At 40.3% G+C, this 18,337-nt stretch overlaps 1 protein-coding gene across 3 annotated transcripts in view; it reads left to right on the top strand.

The window, feature by feature from the left end:
* The window catches only part of TAF1B (TATA-box binding protein associated factor, RNA polymerase I subunit B), a 50,308-nt gene that overhangs the window by 18,524 nt on the left and 13,447 nt on the right, over window positions 1-18,337 (top strand). For all 3 annotated transcript variants that reach the window (XM_048071277.2, XM_048071278.2, XM_048071281.2), the window contains one exon: window positions 18,030-18,177. In XM_048071277.2, coding sequence (XP_047927234.2) covers window positions 18,030-18,177 — 148 coding nt within the window. The remainder of the gene's footprint in view (window positions 1-18,029; window positions 18,178-18,337) is intronic.

The following is an 18,337-nucleotide window of genomic DNA, read 5'->3' on the forward strand; positions in this document are numbered from 1 at the left end:
AACGAGAGAGAGTGAAATGGAGCCTCTGCCTCTCCATATCTCCATATTATATTCATTGTGATGCATAACTGTGAGATAGATTTGCCAGGTCTAGCTGGAGATTAAACGCTTGAGAGGTAGTACTCAGGACAGATAGCAGTACTTTACTGAAGAGCTTTGTGTAAAATGGGAAATGAGTTGTTTATCCATATTCCATATACGTGCATCTTTCCAAGGCTCGCCTTTGTACGCCTTCACTTGATTAGACATCCTATTTACCCCTTACTCTATTACAATCATCTGTATGTTACAAGTTAGCATCTGATAAATGGGTTTTGCCTCAATGTACGATTGGAGGGTTCATGGGGCTAACAGCGGCAGTAGCAGGAAGCTCCTGCTTAATTAACAAATTCTGAGTTCCCAAAACAATAAAAGAAAAGCTAATATTTATCTTATGCTGCAAAACTGCGTTTTGGTAAAGCAGAGTCCATGTGCTCTTATCCCTGTGATAAAAACTTTCTTCTGCATCAAGAAAGAATACAATACTCATGTTTTTTGTTGTTGTTTTTTCTGTGCAGGAGATGAAGGTTTTTTCTTCCTATTTACAATTTGTTTCACTATACTAAATTGCTGCTGATCTTAAGGCATATGCCAATAATTAACACATCTTTGAGCAGTCATCTTTTCTCTTTTAGGTAGATACCGTCTTTGTTTCCTTCTTGTTGCAGAGAATATGTTTGTTTAAAAGCCTGCTAGTGTAAGACTTACAGCTGGTTTGTAAATTAGCAGTAGTATGTATGAAGTTGTGTGGCTAATTTGATTTCAGGTTGTTATCGATAGGATCTGTCCTCCAGTGCATCTCCACACACATTCCTTCTTCCATTTCTGCTTGGAGTAGGGATACGTCCCAAAGATACACCCCCTCTATTTTGCTTTTAGGAGTTTAATCCGTATCCTTATATAAAACTGATCACAAGCATCTGTTTTCTCTTGAGCTAGCAACACCTTGTCCTTGCCGGAGGTCTGTTTTTCCTTACATTTCTGACTCAGGGTCTGCATACCATATTAACTTTTGTGTAATCCTTTTGTTTGTACCTTAAAGGTGCTTCTGCTTTGCTGTCTCAAGTTTACCTTTAGCTTTCATTTGTAAAAAATCATTAGTCTTTGGCGTATTTTACTCTTAACGCCTTGTAGATCTCGTGCATGCGTGCGTCCAGAAATAATTTTTGGTTTTGATTCTCATGTTCTTGACGCACACACAAACCTATAGGTAAGCAGGTCACTCCCATGGCTGTTGGGCAACTCGATTTACCAAAGTATTGGAGATAACAAACACGTCATTTTGGAGTATGTGCTGTGTGGAACAGGATAGGTGTAGTCTCATAAATATCTTTCAGATCCTGTTGTTCCGAAGAGCTCCTGGAATGGTCTTCGCTCTAGATGCGCAAGTAGCTGGACTTGGCGGGGGGCCAGACGCGTGACCTCAGTGAGGTTCCCTGCCTTCAATCTCTCCGCCACCATTATAATAACTCCTTTCTTCCTAACCCTAGTAAGAAAAAGTCCTTTTTTTTTTTTTTTTTTTTTTTTTTTCTGAGGGGTGGGGTGCTAGGAGAACATCGAGCTCAGTGGGTGTTTGATGAGTTCTGCTCAGAGTTGCCCACCCTTGAAGATGGAAGGAATAGGCGGTTACCTCATTCCCCTTCCTACCGGTTCTGCCCTGGAGTGTGGTGATGGAATGGCTTCCCTGTGAGAGCCTTTCTCTTCCCGGCCCCCGAGACTGAGGTAGCTGCACGATTCTGTCTGCTGGAAACCTTTCCTGAGGGGGCCATGGAATACTTTGCTGTTTACAGGATGGTGTTGATACACCTTGTAGTCTAGGAACCTCTATCTTTAAATTAGTTCCTTTTTTTTTGATTTAGGATTTAATTTTGTTCTTATGTCTTTTTTTTAAATGATTTTCTGAGTATTGTTGCCTGTTATAATAAATTTATTTAGGCAGGTTTGACCTTGTAACATGTGAACATAAATACCCAGGCTATTTTTTGGTTGTCTTAGTATGCATTATTGTACTTTACACATCCTACTGCCAAGTTAGCTTTGTTAACAGAGGCACTATTTAGGTGAATTATAGACAGAAAAATCTTTCTACTTCCATCCCTTATTGTCTCAATCCATAAATAATTCTTATTGATAATCTTCAGGTCCCCATGATACAGAAATTCTTTCTAAACTCCTAGGTGAGATGGATGTTAGCATCTTCCTTACCTTTGCCTATGCAAAATTTGTGAATGCGTCCTGGCAAAGTGGCAGCAGTATGTTGTGTTCTTCAGAAAGCAGCAGTGGACAGGGGGAGAATCATCACAAAACTCATGGGATTTTCTCCCACCTTTACCATTGCTTCCTGTATTACACTGAATTGATATGACTTGTCTGTACCAGCTTTTTTCCTTTTTTTTATGTATCTTTCAGTCCAGTAAGTGTTTTTCTTCATTTGTACAGTGTTTTTCTATATTTGTATAGTTTCATCTTTCATTTTTCCTTTCTTATTTTTCAGCCTCACTGAAAGGCCTTTTGTTGTCTCTTTCTTCTCCCTGATACCCTCTTTCTTTCGTGGTTAACAGCTCATCATTCAACATTAAATGATGTCTGGATTTGTCTGTGTCATTAGACCGGTAATTCTGGGCAGTTCTCCATTGTGTTCAGTTCAATAAAAATTTTAATTCATACTCCATTATCATCAGATGTTGGCTTTGATAGGAAAAGGAAGAGCTTGAAAAGCAATACATATATTTGGTGCCCTAAGAAAAGTTGTAATTCATCCAGGGCCTTCCTTTTCCTTAAGGTAACCAGTGCTGGGTGTGCAAGTAGGTACCATAGTGTATTTCTCAAGTGGGATGGAAAACTCTTCAGCTCTTCTCAGAACGTGCTTCTTTAGTGCAGAGCATTTTATTCTGTATGATGCTTTGGATTTTTTAATTTTTATTTTTTTGGAGTTGAAGGAGTGTATACCTTGCACTCATGCACGCACACATACCCTCTCTAGTGGTTATTGTTACATTCTTCCTCTTTTATTTAGGAGTGAGAGGCTTGCTTTAAACACTGGCAGATGATCTCTTCTCTACACTGTCAAGAAACTCTTAATTCTTTGTTTTCTTCTTTTAAGGTCTTCTACAGTTTATATTTCCTTTTTGTTCTTCGGTTTCTCTTTACCTCCTTTTCCCCCTAATTTTATTCTTAGCAGCACTTTAGTATCCATATGTCACTAATCCTTCTGCCCCCCATCTTTCTATGTCAGCTTCAATCAAATCTCACTTCTCCTGATGATTTTAGAGCTCTGATTTCTGAGATTAATTTGCCAAGATTTTCTGTGTTATTAAGGATAGTTTTTTTGTTGATCGCTAGTTCTGCATGCTTCGTTTTCCAGTGGAGAGGATATTTTTGAGTTCGGAGTACCATAATGAGTTCTCCATTGAGTTGTGTGTGTGTGTGTGTGTGGTTTTCTGTTTGTGGTGTTGGTGGTGTTTGATTTTGGCCTCCTTATATCTGTGAGCTATTCCAGAAAGAAGAAAAATGTCTTTTCAGAGCAGCAGCTCCTGTGGATTGAAGCTGGAGCTTCAATCGGCTCTCTCCTCTTATGACCTTGTGAAGGCTGCTTGACTGACAAGATATTTTTAGCTTCCATTTTTCCCATTGTCACTGTACTATTTTCTTCAGGATCCATGCCAAGCTAATAATTCTAGAGTTCCTGAATCTCCCCTTTTACATTTTTTTAAATACTAATGCTGAGAGTCCTTTGATCTTTAGAATTTCTTAGGATTATTTAAAAAACAGCATTTGTGTTTCAGAGAGCGCCTTAGTTATTTCCTTGAAGCTTCTTGTGTGTAAATTTTCTGATCCTATCCTTTGAAAAGCGCTTAATTTTATCAGATACTGCTGTACTTTTTTGCAGACATAAATTTTCTCTTCCTTACATATCATTTGATCGAGATGGATTCATGTTCTTCTTCCAGCTACAGAAGAAGCTTGATTTTTTTCTTCTTATTTGTTTCATGACTTACCTGTGGCATTGCAAGTGAAGGTTCTTTTGTTGTTGTTTTGTACTTTCCTTGCTGCTTAGCTGCCTTTACTTCTGTTTCGTTGCAGAGCAGCTATGGAGCTGTTCCTTTCCTCTTTTATCCAGGAGATTGTCCCTGAGTACTGCGCAGTCAGTTCTGCCTAGTTGTGGTCCTCTGGTTGTGTTCTCCTTTTGTTCTGCTATCCTAAAATAAAAAGCAGTAACTGTCTAGGAGTATTAGTGACTGACCAAGATGGTATTTTGAGAGATCTAAAGCACCTGCTTTTATGTCTGGGAGCCAGGGATTTTTTGTATATTTTACTACCATACTTGAGAACAAGGTTTAAATTTAGGATTTATATCCTGCTGCTACCCAAGGCTGGACCCCTTCTCTTCCAGGTTCACAGTGGTCCTATAACAGTAATCCTTTGTGTTACAGCGTGGTTAAATATTACTGAGCTTTACCATGGCAGCAGATGTTAAACCAAAGTTGGATGAACCTCAGATTTTGCCCCCGTTTCTAATTCTTGTGGTTATAGGCAGTTACACTTGGAGTACAGTTATTAATAATGCTTGTGAACCATAAACATTTTTTTGCCTTGTCACCGTCTAATAACTTAGCTGCTTAGTAAGGACTGGTTTAAATTAAATGGGGACGTGCCACAAAAATGTATTTGAATCAACTCAGCGTTGTTCAAGCATAGTAAAAGCAATTTTGTTTTGTAAATTTAACTGGCAAGTTTAAGAAGTTTAAGACGCCTCCTGGTTTTGATTTCCTTGTGAATGTTGGGGGCAGAAGAATTGTCAGGTAGCCTGGAGGAAAATGTAGCATCGGAGGATTTCTCATGGATAAAGAAAAGAAGATTGCTCAATATTTTGAAGATTACCTGTTGTATACAACCAAAACCAGGACTTGGCTATAGTCTTCAGGTTTCAAGCCTAATGGCTCAATTTTGGAGGTAATTTGGCGTTCAGTCCTCATTCATTTCTAATAATCTCTGCCAGATTGTTCTAAAGCGTCGGGGGTTATGTAATATATGCTGTTAGGGTTGGTTGAATAATACAGGTACGTTCTGAACAGAAATAGTGTCAGCGTTATGGGTTTCTTGAAAACAAGTGCTTTGAATTTGCAGCACTGAATAACACATAGATAATATTTATTACTTATGTATCAAGTATATTGCTTGGCTTATTAATGATGGAAACACTTGTTTGCATTTTCTTGTTAGGTACTTTGAGTTCCTTCTGTTTTCTTTTATGCAACTGGGAGCATATCCCATTGATAAAATGTGTTACTGGGTTTGAAATGCCTGAACATAGACAGATAGGACCTAGATACTTGAGTAGGTTGCACAGTCAAGAAGAGGGACTGTTCCTAGAGTATTGATGCCTCTCTCCTCACCTTCACTCAGCACTTCTCCTTCAGGACTGGGCAAGCTCGTGGAGCTGGCGTGCTGCTCTCATTCACGTACGTAGGTCTTCCCACTTGCACCGAGAACAAAGCTTACGTTATTTTTCATTGTCCTTTTGAATACAGGAAGAAAATGTGTACCTTCCCACCTAACAAAAGGGATGAGCAGTATTGCCGGGCAGGAAGGAGTGAGGGCTGTGCTCAGGCCACGAGGTGCACAGGGCACAGCCTGATGTCTGCGAGGCCTCTGTTAATCAGGATGGCTGCAGAGCTGGCTGCTCGGACCTGCCCGTCTCAGTGCTTAGAGCCAGGGGCTAGATATTCTGGGTAAACTCTGTAGCGGTGGCGTGAGCTTATATGAGTATATGGAGTCATAATATTGGCCACTGAAGATCCTTAGAAATCTCATGGCGATTGTTTTTCGTGGTACTAAAACTGTGGGTATTCATCGTGCTCTTCAGGCTAATTCCTCCTTTAGGTTTGCTTGAGTTGTTCGTTGGGTTGTACCCTAAGCTGGATGCAATATAGCTGAGTGCTTTACTACAGCAAATGGTATTTCATGTTTTGGGATTGTTTTATATCAAAGATGCTATTTCTGGATCTATAATTTCATCATCTTAAAAGCAGAAGGATTAGCATTTGCTTCATTACAGAGTTTGGGTATGTTAATAGAAGTTTATAAACTTGACAGTGTTTCTTAAGTGCTCGTGTTTCTTCAGTTGTGGGTGTGGATTTGGTCTCCTAATTATAGTACTCTTCTAGGAGGGGCAGAAGAAGTGAATCACTGTTTTAGGGCTTTATGTTTTTTTGTCCCACCGTCTAAGGAGGAGTGAAATTCCTCTGTATTCTGAGCATTGCATGAGGTCACTCTACTGAAGTTCTTGTGAAGAGAGGGTTTATACCGTGGGTTTGGTATTGCTAATTTGATTTGGTGACAGCCATGCATTCATTCCCTAAATTGACATTACCATTCTGAAATTAATCTATTAAATGAGCATGCTGGTAAGTTTCAGCTAATTTCTATGCTGAAGGTGGTTTTTAAAATAAAATGATCTGCTGACCATTGTTTGTGAGTAAACCACATAGAAAAAGTAAATTGCCTGTCACTGATGCACGTACACACTACCTACACTTGCAGAAGTATGTTTTAAAGAATGATAACTCTAAATAAAAAATCCAAGCGTGTAAGCATACATACAGGATCCTTTGTCTTCATCCTTTTATTCCTTCTTGTTTTTCACTTTTGTTCTCTTCTCCTTGATAAAATTCTTAATGCTCTGTTATGAACAGCTTTGAATGTCTTGAAAAAAATGCTACCCTCTTGACCAGATTTTTTGCAAGAAACTTGCTCTCTTCTGCATCTACTGAAATACATAACCTCTCAGCTTTAGTTTTGAGAATGTAGATGGAGCAAATATGGCTTTAAATTTCTCAGATTTTCATCCTGTCCAACAGATGACTAAAATATTTTCTATTTGGAAAAGAGTAGTAAGTGAAGACATTGAGTGGGAAGGAGAAGATCTTGAAAGACTTTTACAATGCAGGCTTTGTATTTTTGTATGGCATCATTACAGTGGGTAAGCATTACAGTATGTGAGCGCTATACTTCAGTTTTTAGTATGATTTTTAAAAGATTATAATTCAGTGACCCATGAGCTGCTATTAAAATACACAGATATACTTTTTCCACCAGTGCCTTCTTTGTGTCTGAGTACACCCACGAGGTGTAAGTCAAACAACAGATAAGCTCGTGCAATTAAGTTTGTTAAATAGGAGGTGATTTTTTTTAAGTAGAAAATTTGTCATGTTCTCTGAAAGCTGGTATGATCAATGCTGTTATATTCATGTACCAACCTTAATGTAAATACCTGCACGATGTTATTTATGCAGGTTTCTATAATCCCTTTGTGATGCTGTTTTCAAACATGCAGATGTTGCAGCTACGTTAGAATTATTTTCGAACAGCTCCTGATTTCCAGTAAAGGAACGGAGAACAGAACTTTGTTCACGTATAAATCCATCAGGCACTCATACTTAAGAAATCTGTGCAATTCTGGTTGTGTTGTGTTGTGTTGGTTGGTTGGTTTGTTTGTTTTGTTTGTTTGTTTGCTTGCCCTCTCTAAAGGGTACGCAGAGTGACAACAAGGACAATCAAATATCCGGACAGGTTTCCTACAAGAAACAATTAAACATATCTATTTATCTTTCGAGCTAAAGAAGAGTTGACTAAGAGGAAGCTGTGATGATAGTTTACTTGTTTAGGAGGCAAATGGTCGATGTCTGTTCCAATACAAGAACTGGGAGGTGTCAGATGAAGCTTACTAGCCTGTTGGTTCGCAATACGACAGCAGGAAATAATTCGTGTGTCTTGTGGGCAGTTGGTGGAACTTCTTGCCATCGGTTGGTCTGAGTGTTAAGAGGGGTCAGGTAATGACTGGACAGAGGCCACACACACACACACAAAAAAAAGGCATATGGAACTAAAAAGTGCAGAGATCTCACTGCTGTCTCAGCCACAAACTGTGCGAAGCTGGACAAATATTTGGGAAAGTGTCATTGTGGCTTGCTTCGTTCCTAAATTCCTCCCCACTCATCTCTCTTGCTTGCTGCTGGATGCAAGGCTAAAAAGATCTTTTGGGCTCAATGAGGTGCAGCTGATTTTGTTGTTCTGGAATTTCAGTTACGGTTTCAGTTCGTGGGTTTTGTGTTCTGGGGAGACTTTTTTAAGATGGTAAAACTTCATTTTTCATTAACTCAGTATCTCACCAACTTTTCTTCTACGTTATAGTTCAAGCCTTTAAGTTAGGTGAACTTAATGCTCGTCTTTAAAGTTTCAGATTGAGAAATCTGGGTTCAGTTTTATTCAACTACAAATATGTTGAGGAATGATTAAACGGTAGAAGTACGCAAAATCCTTTTTTAAAAGGGATATTGCTAACCTATGGCAAAGAACCCTAAGCAAGGAAAACTTTAGCTTTCTTGAACAAGAGCTTTGCTTTTTGAAACAAGCTTTTGCATGCATTTATTTTGTGATGACGTTTGTTTTGGTGGAGTAACTAAAGGAATTGCTTGTTTAAATACAATGCTTGGAATATAAGATTTCTTATTGATGAGTAGGATCGACAGTCCCCATGCTAGGAGGAAGGGAACACTTGCAAGAAGTCTGGCCTGGAAGTGCGCTAAAAGGAGAAATGTGAAAAGCCAAGTAAGAGTGAATACTGGGTCGTGTGGGAGACAGCAAGTTAGGGATTTTTGCACTTTACCAGTAATAGTTCTAAACAGCCTTTGGTTCTTTTCTTTTTGGCCCTAAATACAAGCACAGGTCTTGGATTTGTGAATATATTGAGTTAATACTGTCTTCTTTTCATGTCTTTAAATTCATAGAATATCCTGAGTTGGAAGGGACCCACAAGGATCAAGTCCAACTTCTGGCTCCATGCAGGACCACCCCAAAATCAGACCCTATGTCTGAGAGCGTTGTCCAAACACTTCTTGAACTCTGTCAGGCTCAGTGCTGTGACCACTGCCCTGGGGAACCTGTCCCAGTGCCCAAGCATGACTAAGGTTTTAAGGTTAAACGTACAGAATTTAGGAATTACTGGAATGAATTTGCTTTTAGCTGAGGCCGATGTCTAAGTGTGTGAGGGTGTAGTCACTAATCGTTTAATCTCTTATTGTTTCTACCAGATAGCGTCGCAGTTTAATATGCGGAAGGTAATGAGCTGCTCAGTATATGTCTTTCCTTTTCTTCATCTAACGTGGGAGTTAGGGCTTGCTTTGGTGCACGCCACATCGAGCCAGCACGGTTGCAGAACGTGGGCTTCTTTTTCTCCTCCCGATGCCCATCACGCGGCCGCTCCGTTTAGGCTGGGCTGGGAGAAATGGAGCGCTGCTGCTCCCTGACAGCTGGGAAACTGGGACAAAGAGACTTGCCCGAAGCAACAGGGTGGGTTTGTGGTACTGTCATGAGCAAACCTGAAGATTTCCTAAATACTGTAAGGTTGTCACCTTATTTAATTCTTTTTTCTTTTCTATGCTGCCTTTTCAAAAGGGTCCTGTATCGCTTTGTAATCTGATCCTGGCTGATGCCCACATCTCTGAGTCATCGTGCATTTTAGGGGAAACCGCTGCCCCTGGGATTGTCTCACAGCCCAGGTTTTGGTGGGTTGTGCATTTGTATTTTAGTTTGGGTCTGATTCAGACTGCTAGTTGCTGACTAAATCGATGAATTGACTCAGGAATACAGGTCAAAGCGTTGGTTCAGTTTTCTGCCAGAGCATTCAGACTGCAATGCCAACAGCTTTCTGCTTCCCTGGGAAGTGATCTACCGAGCTTGCTTGTAGCTGGGTTCCTCTATTTATTGAGGTCCTTTCATAAAATCACATTTGGTCTGGTGTGTAATTTTTGTGAAGATCTCTCTTCTCCTGACTAAAATTTGAATGAGCCTAATTGCCCTGCGACTTTCTTGTTTTAGTGGTAACTCTGTAAAGAATTCAAACGAACACAGCAGCCAGTCGTTCTTGTTTATTTTAAAAAATCTTCTAAGAGGTATAAAATTCCAGCCATACAAATTCTGCTAATCAGTAATGCTGCTTTTGCTTTCCAAAACAAGCAGCAATTCCTGCTTTGGTCTGCCGGGGTTTTGTGATACCTTGTAATCTCTAGTTGGTTGGGGGTGTCTTTCTTTCTTTTTCTTTCTTTCTTTTTCTTTCTTTCTTTTTCTTTCTTTCTTTCTTTCTTTCTTTCTTTCTTTCTTTCTTTCTTTCTTTCTTTTTTGCATTTTAGCAGGTGCATGTAGTACTTGTTCAGGATAAAAAAAATAGTGCAGAATGAAAAGAAGCAAGGGTGAGGCTTTTATTTAAAAAAAAAAAAAAGCTGAGGAGGAAGTTCACTGCTGAAAGGGTTATTGTAATCAAGTTTATCATGGGAGCTTGCTGTTGTGTAACAGAAACTCTAGCTTGTCCATACCTGTCTTAAAGCATTACTTAATGAAGAAAGAAAACAAACCTACCAAAATATTTATGAAATTCAATAAAATTTGTTCCCAAACTCCTTCATTTCAATACATTATGACAGATCAGCTCCTCGTTGGATTGCTTTCTCCATTTATAGAAAGACTACATTTTTTAGAGAAGTGGTATTTGTCGTTCAGAGGTAACTTGAGCATGAAGTGGGTAACGCTCAAGCACGTGTCTCTGTTGGTTTAATAATATTGAAACTCATTTATTCAAAAACCACTTTAGCCGGGAAACGTCTAATGAATATGATGTATTCCTCTGAAAGTAGCATATTAAAAAGCCTCCCGTACATACAAATATATATATTTCTTCCAGAAAAGGAGTGCATTTGTCCTGAATGCTCAGTTAGCTTTTTCTTTTGCATGTGGGTTGCTGGCTCATCCACATGCCATCTTGTATTCCTTGATAAAAACTGTTTTAATGCAGTGCAGCAAAATACTCCTAGCACACCTAGATTTTTTTTTTCTCTCAAAGATGCATAAACATTGTTTAAAGAGTCATTGTCTAAAATGAATCTTCTCCATACAAAGATCCTTCTCACTTCCTCTGCATCAATGTTCATGAGTAATTTGGGATCTTAAGATGCAGTAGCTGTTTCAGATGAGATCTTGAAGGACAGTTATCAAAGGAGAGCAACAGAGAGAGTGCCAGTGTTACTTCTTGTATCATTTTCAAGTGTTATCTTGGTTTCCTTTTTTTTTTCTCTGCCCATGTGTTGCCAAGTAGATAACTTGGGCAACATGTTTGTCTGTCTCAACAATGCAGAGGTTGATTCCATTATCCTGTCTTAGCCTTACAGTTATCCTCTCTGCTCCATGGCAGTCTCGTGAAGCAGCAATTTCTGTTGACCAAGCGACAAGCGTGTGCTTGGTCTTTTCTAGTGGAAGAACTCTTAGGAGCTACCTGTTTCTCAGCAGGTATTTGAGTGAGGTTGTAGCAGTTTCACCTGCCTTTGTTCGTCCTTGTCACTTGGTTCCCTTTAATAATTCCAGGCACACCCTTTGCTGTTACATCAGCATCTGTATATGATTCATGGATATCAGTGTTTGAAGAAATGTGTCTGCTCCTTTAGTCCACATAAAAACGGGGGTACCGAGGCAGATTCGGCACTCATCGACCCTGCTTACCTGTTTCTGGTGGTGGCTGGGAAGGGATGGAAGAGCAGCGTGCAGTGGTTCTCCCCATCATGCTTTCACATGTGCTAGCACCTCATGAGGCTGGATGTTTTTTTCTGCCCAGCAGTGGTATCAGTGCTCACAATGCCCATCCTTTACATCCTTGTGTATACCCTATACTCTGGAAAACAATTCATGCAAACTTCATGTTAAGACTGCACAGAATCTAACTGCAGCAGAGCTGACTGCCGTAGTTTTGACTGCTAACCTAGCTGGGAAAAAATGTGTATTAGTGAGAGGGTTGCTTATTTGGGAAGGTTTTTATTGATAATGATGCACAGTGTTTAATTGTCCTTAATTTTTGTGTGTGAGAGTTATTGCAGTAGTTTCCTGATGTTGGAGGTAGGATGGTGGTCGCTGAGAGGCAGATAGAGGTTAGGCAAGGGGAGGGGGGAAGAGATTTTAAAAATAGACATTGGTAGCATTTGTTTATTAATGCACGTTTGCATGGGAGGGAACCAGACTGATAGAGTTGTGGGAGAGCACCACATTGTTGAGGGCAATACCCAAGTCATGGGAGAAGAAATTATTCAGTAATCAAGGAGTTTGGGCTTTCCAGTCACATTGTGGTTCTAGTACATAACGATTGGGTCATGAGGTCATTTTATTCACTATTAAGTACTAACTTGGGTGTACATTTTACAGCTGATACAGTTGTCTTTACAGTCGATTCTGTTGTGTAACCTGCGTGCACTACAGCTGGCTTCAACCCACGTCAGGCTGGTAGGATAGGCTTGTGCTGCAGACTAGCAGATAGAGCTGAGTCTGCTGAGTAGCGGAAGGAAGTACAGCGAGCCAGGCTCTGCAGGGCTGACGTGGTACCTAATCTTACCTTAGTTTTAGAGTTCCTGGCAGTGTGTTTTAATGCAGGCTCCATTCAAAGATGTTTATGTGCATTAGGGTACCCACTCGGTTTACTACTTCTACAATAAATATCTCCCGGTTTATGGACATGCTTTGCTTTAGGCAGGAATTGAACCAACTTCTGGATTGTGTTGCAAAAAAACCCTTCTCCAACACTCAAAATTTGATCAATAATGAAAAAGTGAAGTAGATTTCAGTATTGAAAGGTCATTAGAAGAAGCTCCTAGAAAAGATGTCCACTGCTGAACAGCTGAAGGTAGACTCTCAGAGAACAGGTAGGCATGGGACGAAAGGAGTCTGGGTTTGGAAATTCACAGGTAAAGGGATGATGAGAAAGGGAACTGTGCTGGGGAAAAAGTACCGGAGGAGAGTATGTAGGGGGGAAAAAAAAAGATAAAAGGGAGGATTTAAAGAACTCTACAATTAATTCTTTTCAGAAGGGATACAACATAATGACAATAAACTAAACAGAACTGTGAGTATGTAAGTACTGCTGGTTTCTCCTCCCGTAGGAGAAAACGGTCTATATGGTGAGCTAAGGAGAGAGTCAGTCAGACCACACTTAAAACAAAAAGCTCTGGAGCCTGCAAATGAAGCTAGAAAGCCAGCCAGTTGTACACTGTTTTCTGCTGGCTGATCAGCAACATTCTGATACTGTCCAAACAAGTAGGAGAGGCTGCAATCTTGGCTCACCCCAAACAATTACTCGTTGCTCTGATCTGATTATCATGGTAATAGTTTGGCTCGTACACTTCTGAAAACCAGGTGGCTCTTTTCTAGCACAGGTGAAAAATTTCATGTAATTTGGAAAGATAAAGGCAACTGATTTAAATAGTCTAATGAGTGTATATCGTAATGAAAATCTTACTCTAGACACTTCTTTACCGACTGAGCAGTGTGTATTTTCTCTCCTATACAAAGTTGAGGGGAGAGAAAAAAAAAAGAAAAGTATTCTCAAGTAGTACTAATTTTTTTGTACCACTTTCTGTAGACGACCTGATGTTAACTTATTTGTCGTGTGTGAGAACAAGATACAAAGATTTTAAAGACAAAGCTGTTAAGGAAAGTTCTCAGTAACCTCTGTACCCGATCTAGACAGGTTATGGGCTCTGTCAGCATTGTTGATCAGTCCTGAAGAAATTCCAGCTTGCGAAACACCTGAAAGGGCTATCAGGTGGCATAACTTTAAAAGGGTTTTCTGTCAGTCTTCCTGAAATTATTAAGTGCCCTCAAGGGTTTGTAACTGGGTTTTATACGCCGAGTGTTTCCCAGGTTCTCAAAACAAAGTGAGAGCTCAGTAACTCCACATGCTGATGGACAGGGGAGTTGTCCTAATATTTAGCACAGAAGCACAACTGAAAACGTATAATGCAAAATTGTTTAATTTGCGATTGGATAAGCGAAAGTTGTACTTGGAGGACGTGTGGCATATGATCTAAGGCTGTCCCCTCCTGTCCAAGGACTCCTCCCTTGGGGTTTAATCATGAGGCAGAGTGTTTTCACTTGAAGGAGGCCCCAGCTCTGGAACTTGCTTTCCTACTGGATTTGTTGGTTGATTTTTGGCACAACTTGTTTTATCATGTTTGTTTTTCCTGGGAGAGATGCATAGCTAGGTAGAAAGTGAGTATCTCTTAGATAAATTTTATCAGCATTTATCAATTTGGAGGTCTTCAAAAGCCACCTGGACGTGGTCCTGGGCAACCTGCTGTAGGTTGGACCAGGTGACCTCCAGAGGTGCCTTCCAACCTCAGCCATGCTGTGATTCTGTGACTTTTGAGGCTGCTTGACTGCAGTATTTTGCTTTTTCTTAGTATTGTACTAACACTTACTGTGCCTGTTGCATGGAATTTGGGCGTTCTGTTTGCTTTAACCCTCCCAGTAAGCGAGATTTTGCAGCATAAGAGATTTACTGCATGAACTCAGAGCTCTTTCAGAATGAAACAGTGTGTGTGTATGGTGCCAGGTGAGAATCTTCAGGGCTAGAAATGCTCTACAGTCTCCCCAGTCCTCTACCTTCAAGTCTTCCAGCCCTTTGTTTGCTGCGATGTATCTTGCTGAGATGTGATCTCCTCTTTGATTCAGCTTACACTGGCAGTTTACAGGTCAGGAGACGACTGCGTGCTCCTGAAGTGGAGCGTTCAATCCATCCTGCGTTGTCATGACTCAGCGCTGCGTTGTAGAAACACGATTACTACAATCAATGCTTTTGAGCTTAGGGGGTTAAGCCCTGGAAAGTAGCAATTGATTTGGTTGGTCTTTACGGCGGATGAGTGTGTCCTTCCTAGATCTGCATGTCCCACTTGTGTTTACATCTCTTTATGAACACACATCAGCTAAGTTAGTCTGTTAACACCCTTTTAAATGAGCCAAATGATAGTACTCAGCGTTCATTTTTATTTTTTTACACCACTTGTGTTTGTTCTTAAAAAAAAAAAAAAAAGAGGTTATCATGAAGCAAAGTCCATTTTCTCTCCACTTTGAAAAATAACTTGGTTTACTTCTCTAAACTGCAAACAAAAGCCTGGATTGGATTCTAAAACCTTTGAAACAAAAGTCAGTGTTGGGTGTGAGGATGAAGGGATGATTCACGAGTGCCCAGGACGGGAAAGCTGTCTCCTTAGCCTGATACAGTGAGAAAAGCTCATGTATACAGTGATAGAGGTGCCTACCTTGCACCCTCAAATTAAGAGTTACGTTCCTTAAAGTACCTCTTTGTAAAATTAGACTGCTCAGATAACTTCACTGGTGATAGTTTAATGTTTGAGAAAGGGAGTGCTTCAAATGACTGAATTCGTGGTGTCTTCATTTTCATCTGTGCTATATTATTAAGAAGCTACTAATTCAGCTGCTTTTCATCAAAGAGAAAATGCATTTCCTTTATATCTAATTAGGAATATTGCTCTCACGCTGCTTTTATTTGAATTATCTGGGACTTCTAATTTTTCTCCCGATACACTCAAGAGAAGTTACGTATGATTCAGGTTTTGTTCCAGGATTGTTTTGGTATTCAATGTAGAACTGCTTTTTAAGAGGAATGGAAAGTAATGTGAACCTGGTCTTCTGCAGGAGCCTGGTAATGCATGTTTTTCTTGTTTCGCAAGATTGTCACATAGAAGTCTAAGCCACTTTTTAACACTGTTTAGAAAATATAATGAACATGATACAACTTCCTAACTGTTACCCAAGTTGCATGTGTAATAGTGACAGTAGAATTATTCGTTTGCTTAAGCGAGTATTAATGCAATTAAGGAAGTCTTAACTGCAGTCTGGGGGGAGCTCATTTAAGAAAATTAATAGAAACGTTTGGCAATCATTCAAAAACTATAAAATTTGAGCAATTGCCACATAGCTTATGTTAAAATAGGTGAAACCAAGTGATTGGATGAAAAGGCATTATCTCAGTCTTACTGTTGTCGTAAACACAATCGCTTTGTTCTCAACCTGGTCTATAAAACCCAGAAGTCTGAATTCAGTATTGTTCAGGAAAGTTTTGAATCTGTGTACAAAGTGTAAACTCCTGCAGCATTCCTACTAAAGGAAAGTACCTTAAGCAGAAGTTAACTTGATAGATACGATACATGATAAAGTGCTCTGCTGAGTTAGAACTGCCAAGACCAAGCAGAAAATGCATCCCTTATACATGTAAAAGGGTAAAGTAGCCTGAACAACTGGAAGCTATCACTTTAACAGGTACATTCAAATAACCATTTAAAATTTAAAGAATTAAGACACGCAATACTGTGTTTAGTAGAAGAGTTAGTGTTAAGAAATGAGGGTCAAATCTTTCAGTCCATACTTGTGCAAACTCCACCAGGTCCTGCTGAGCTGACTATGAACAAGCTTACCAAAATCTGGCTGTAAGTTATATTCTCCTCTAACAGGAAAATCTCAGTAGAAATTGGGGGAGCTTCCTTCATGTAGTCAATAGTTTGGAAAATGATAAATAACTAAATGCGTAAGTATGGAAGGTGATGGAGCAAATAAACCTGGAAACCATTTCCAAACGTAGAAGTCCAAGACGGTGACTAGGAGCAATCAGCATGGATTTACAAAGGGGAAATGGTCTGACCAACCTGATGACCTTTGATGACAGGTACAAGGCTTGGTGGATGCTCTTTATCTTAAGCAAGGCTTTTGACTCAGTCCTCCACAACATCCTCATTGACAAACTGATGAAGTTAAGGGGACCCCAAGGTGGATTGAAAACTGACTGAAAGGTTGGGCACGAAGAGTTCTGGTCAGTGGCATGAAGTCCAGCTGGAGGCCAGGCACTGATGGTGTACTCCAGGCCTTGATACCGAGGCCAGTACTGTTTAAAACCTTCGTTAATGACCTAGATGATGGGTCAGATGGGACACAGTGCACCTGCCGCAAGTTTGCAGACGATGTAAAGCTGGGAGGAGTGGTTCATACACCAGGTGGGTGTGCTGCCATTCGGAGGGACCTCAACAGGCTGGAGAAATGGGCCAACAGGAACCTCCTGAAGCCCAACAAAGGGAAACGTCAAGTCTTGCACCTAGGGAGGATTAACCCCAGGCACAAATACATCCAGCTGGCTGGAAAGCAGCTTTTCAGAGAAGGCCCTGGGGGTCCTGGTGAACAAGATGCTGTGAAAATGAACGTGAGCCAGTGATGTACGCTTCTGGCAAAGATAACTGACAGCATTCTGCAGAGCATTGGCAGCAGGTCAAGGGATTTTATCCTTCCACGCTCCTCAGCACTGGTGAGATATCTGAGTGCTGGGTCCGGTTCCGGGCTCTCCAATAAAAAGGAGACATGGATGTACTGGAGTAAGTCCCAAGAAGGACCTTGAAGATGATGGAATGAAGCATCTGCTGATGGGAGGCTGAGGGAACTGGGACTGTGCAGCCTGGAAAAGAACCAGATCCTTAGTGTGGTGTCTAGGGACAGGATAAGAGGCAATGGGCACAAATGAAAGACAGGAAAAGCCATTTATGCGTAAGAAAAAACATATATAGCAAAGATGGTGAACCACTGGAACAGCAGGTGTCCCACAGAGCGTTGTGGAGCTTCGTCTTTGGAGATGCTCAAAATCCAAAAGGCACATGGTCTTGGACAGCCTGCTGTAGCTGACCTGAGCAGGGCACTTGGACTGGATGATCCCAAGGAGTCCCTCCCACCCTCAACCATTCTGTGATTGTCATCTCTTTCCTCTTTAGCAATGTCACTATAAATTGCACCCCTTTTTTTTTTTTAATGCAATTTCAATCTTGGAGCATCTGAAAACATATTGATCACTTCACAGAAAAGGTAGTGTGTTGGTCGCAGGTCTGAAGAGCAATCTTTTATTGGCTTTTTGTATGTTTTATGGGCTTTAAAACCAGCCCGTGTTTCTCTGTGCAATGCTGCAGTCTGGCTCCATTCTTGCATGTGTGTTTAGTCATACAGAGTGTTAAAAGAAGGCAGTGTTTCTGTATTAAATAAATAATTTAAAATCAGGAATTTAAAATCAACAATAGATATGGTAAAAGAGAAAATGCATAACCCGCTCTATCCCTCTCTTTCAGTCATGGCCTGTGTATGAAGAGGTGTACAGCAAAATGATTGAACTTGCAGCCTTTTTAGACCTGCCTCGTTTTCCAGATATAACAGAGAGCTGCTTTCTCCATCCAGACACGTTGTGCATGAAGTACTTGATGGAAGTTAATTTACCTGGTAAATATTTTCCCAAACTGATAAAATTTTTCTTTGGTTTATTAAACCCCAGCAAAAAACAAAAAACAAAAACCTTGAATCACTACTTTAAAAGCTCCTCCTCTTTTTCTTCTAATTTATACATGTTTAAGCTTGAACTGAAAGATCATTTCTGTAGAAA

This window comes from Anser cygnoides, chromosome 3 (genome assembly GCF_040182565.1).
Source record: "Anser cygnoides isolate HZ-2024a breed goose chromosome 3, Taihu_goose_T2T_genome, whole genome shotgun sequence".
NCBI classification, from domain to species: Eukaryota; Metazoa; Chordata; class Aves; order Anseriformes; family Anatidae; genus Anser; species Anser cygnoides.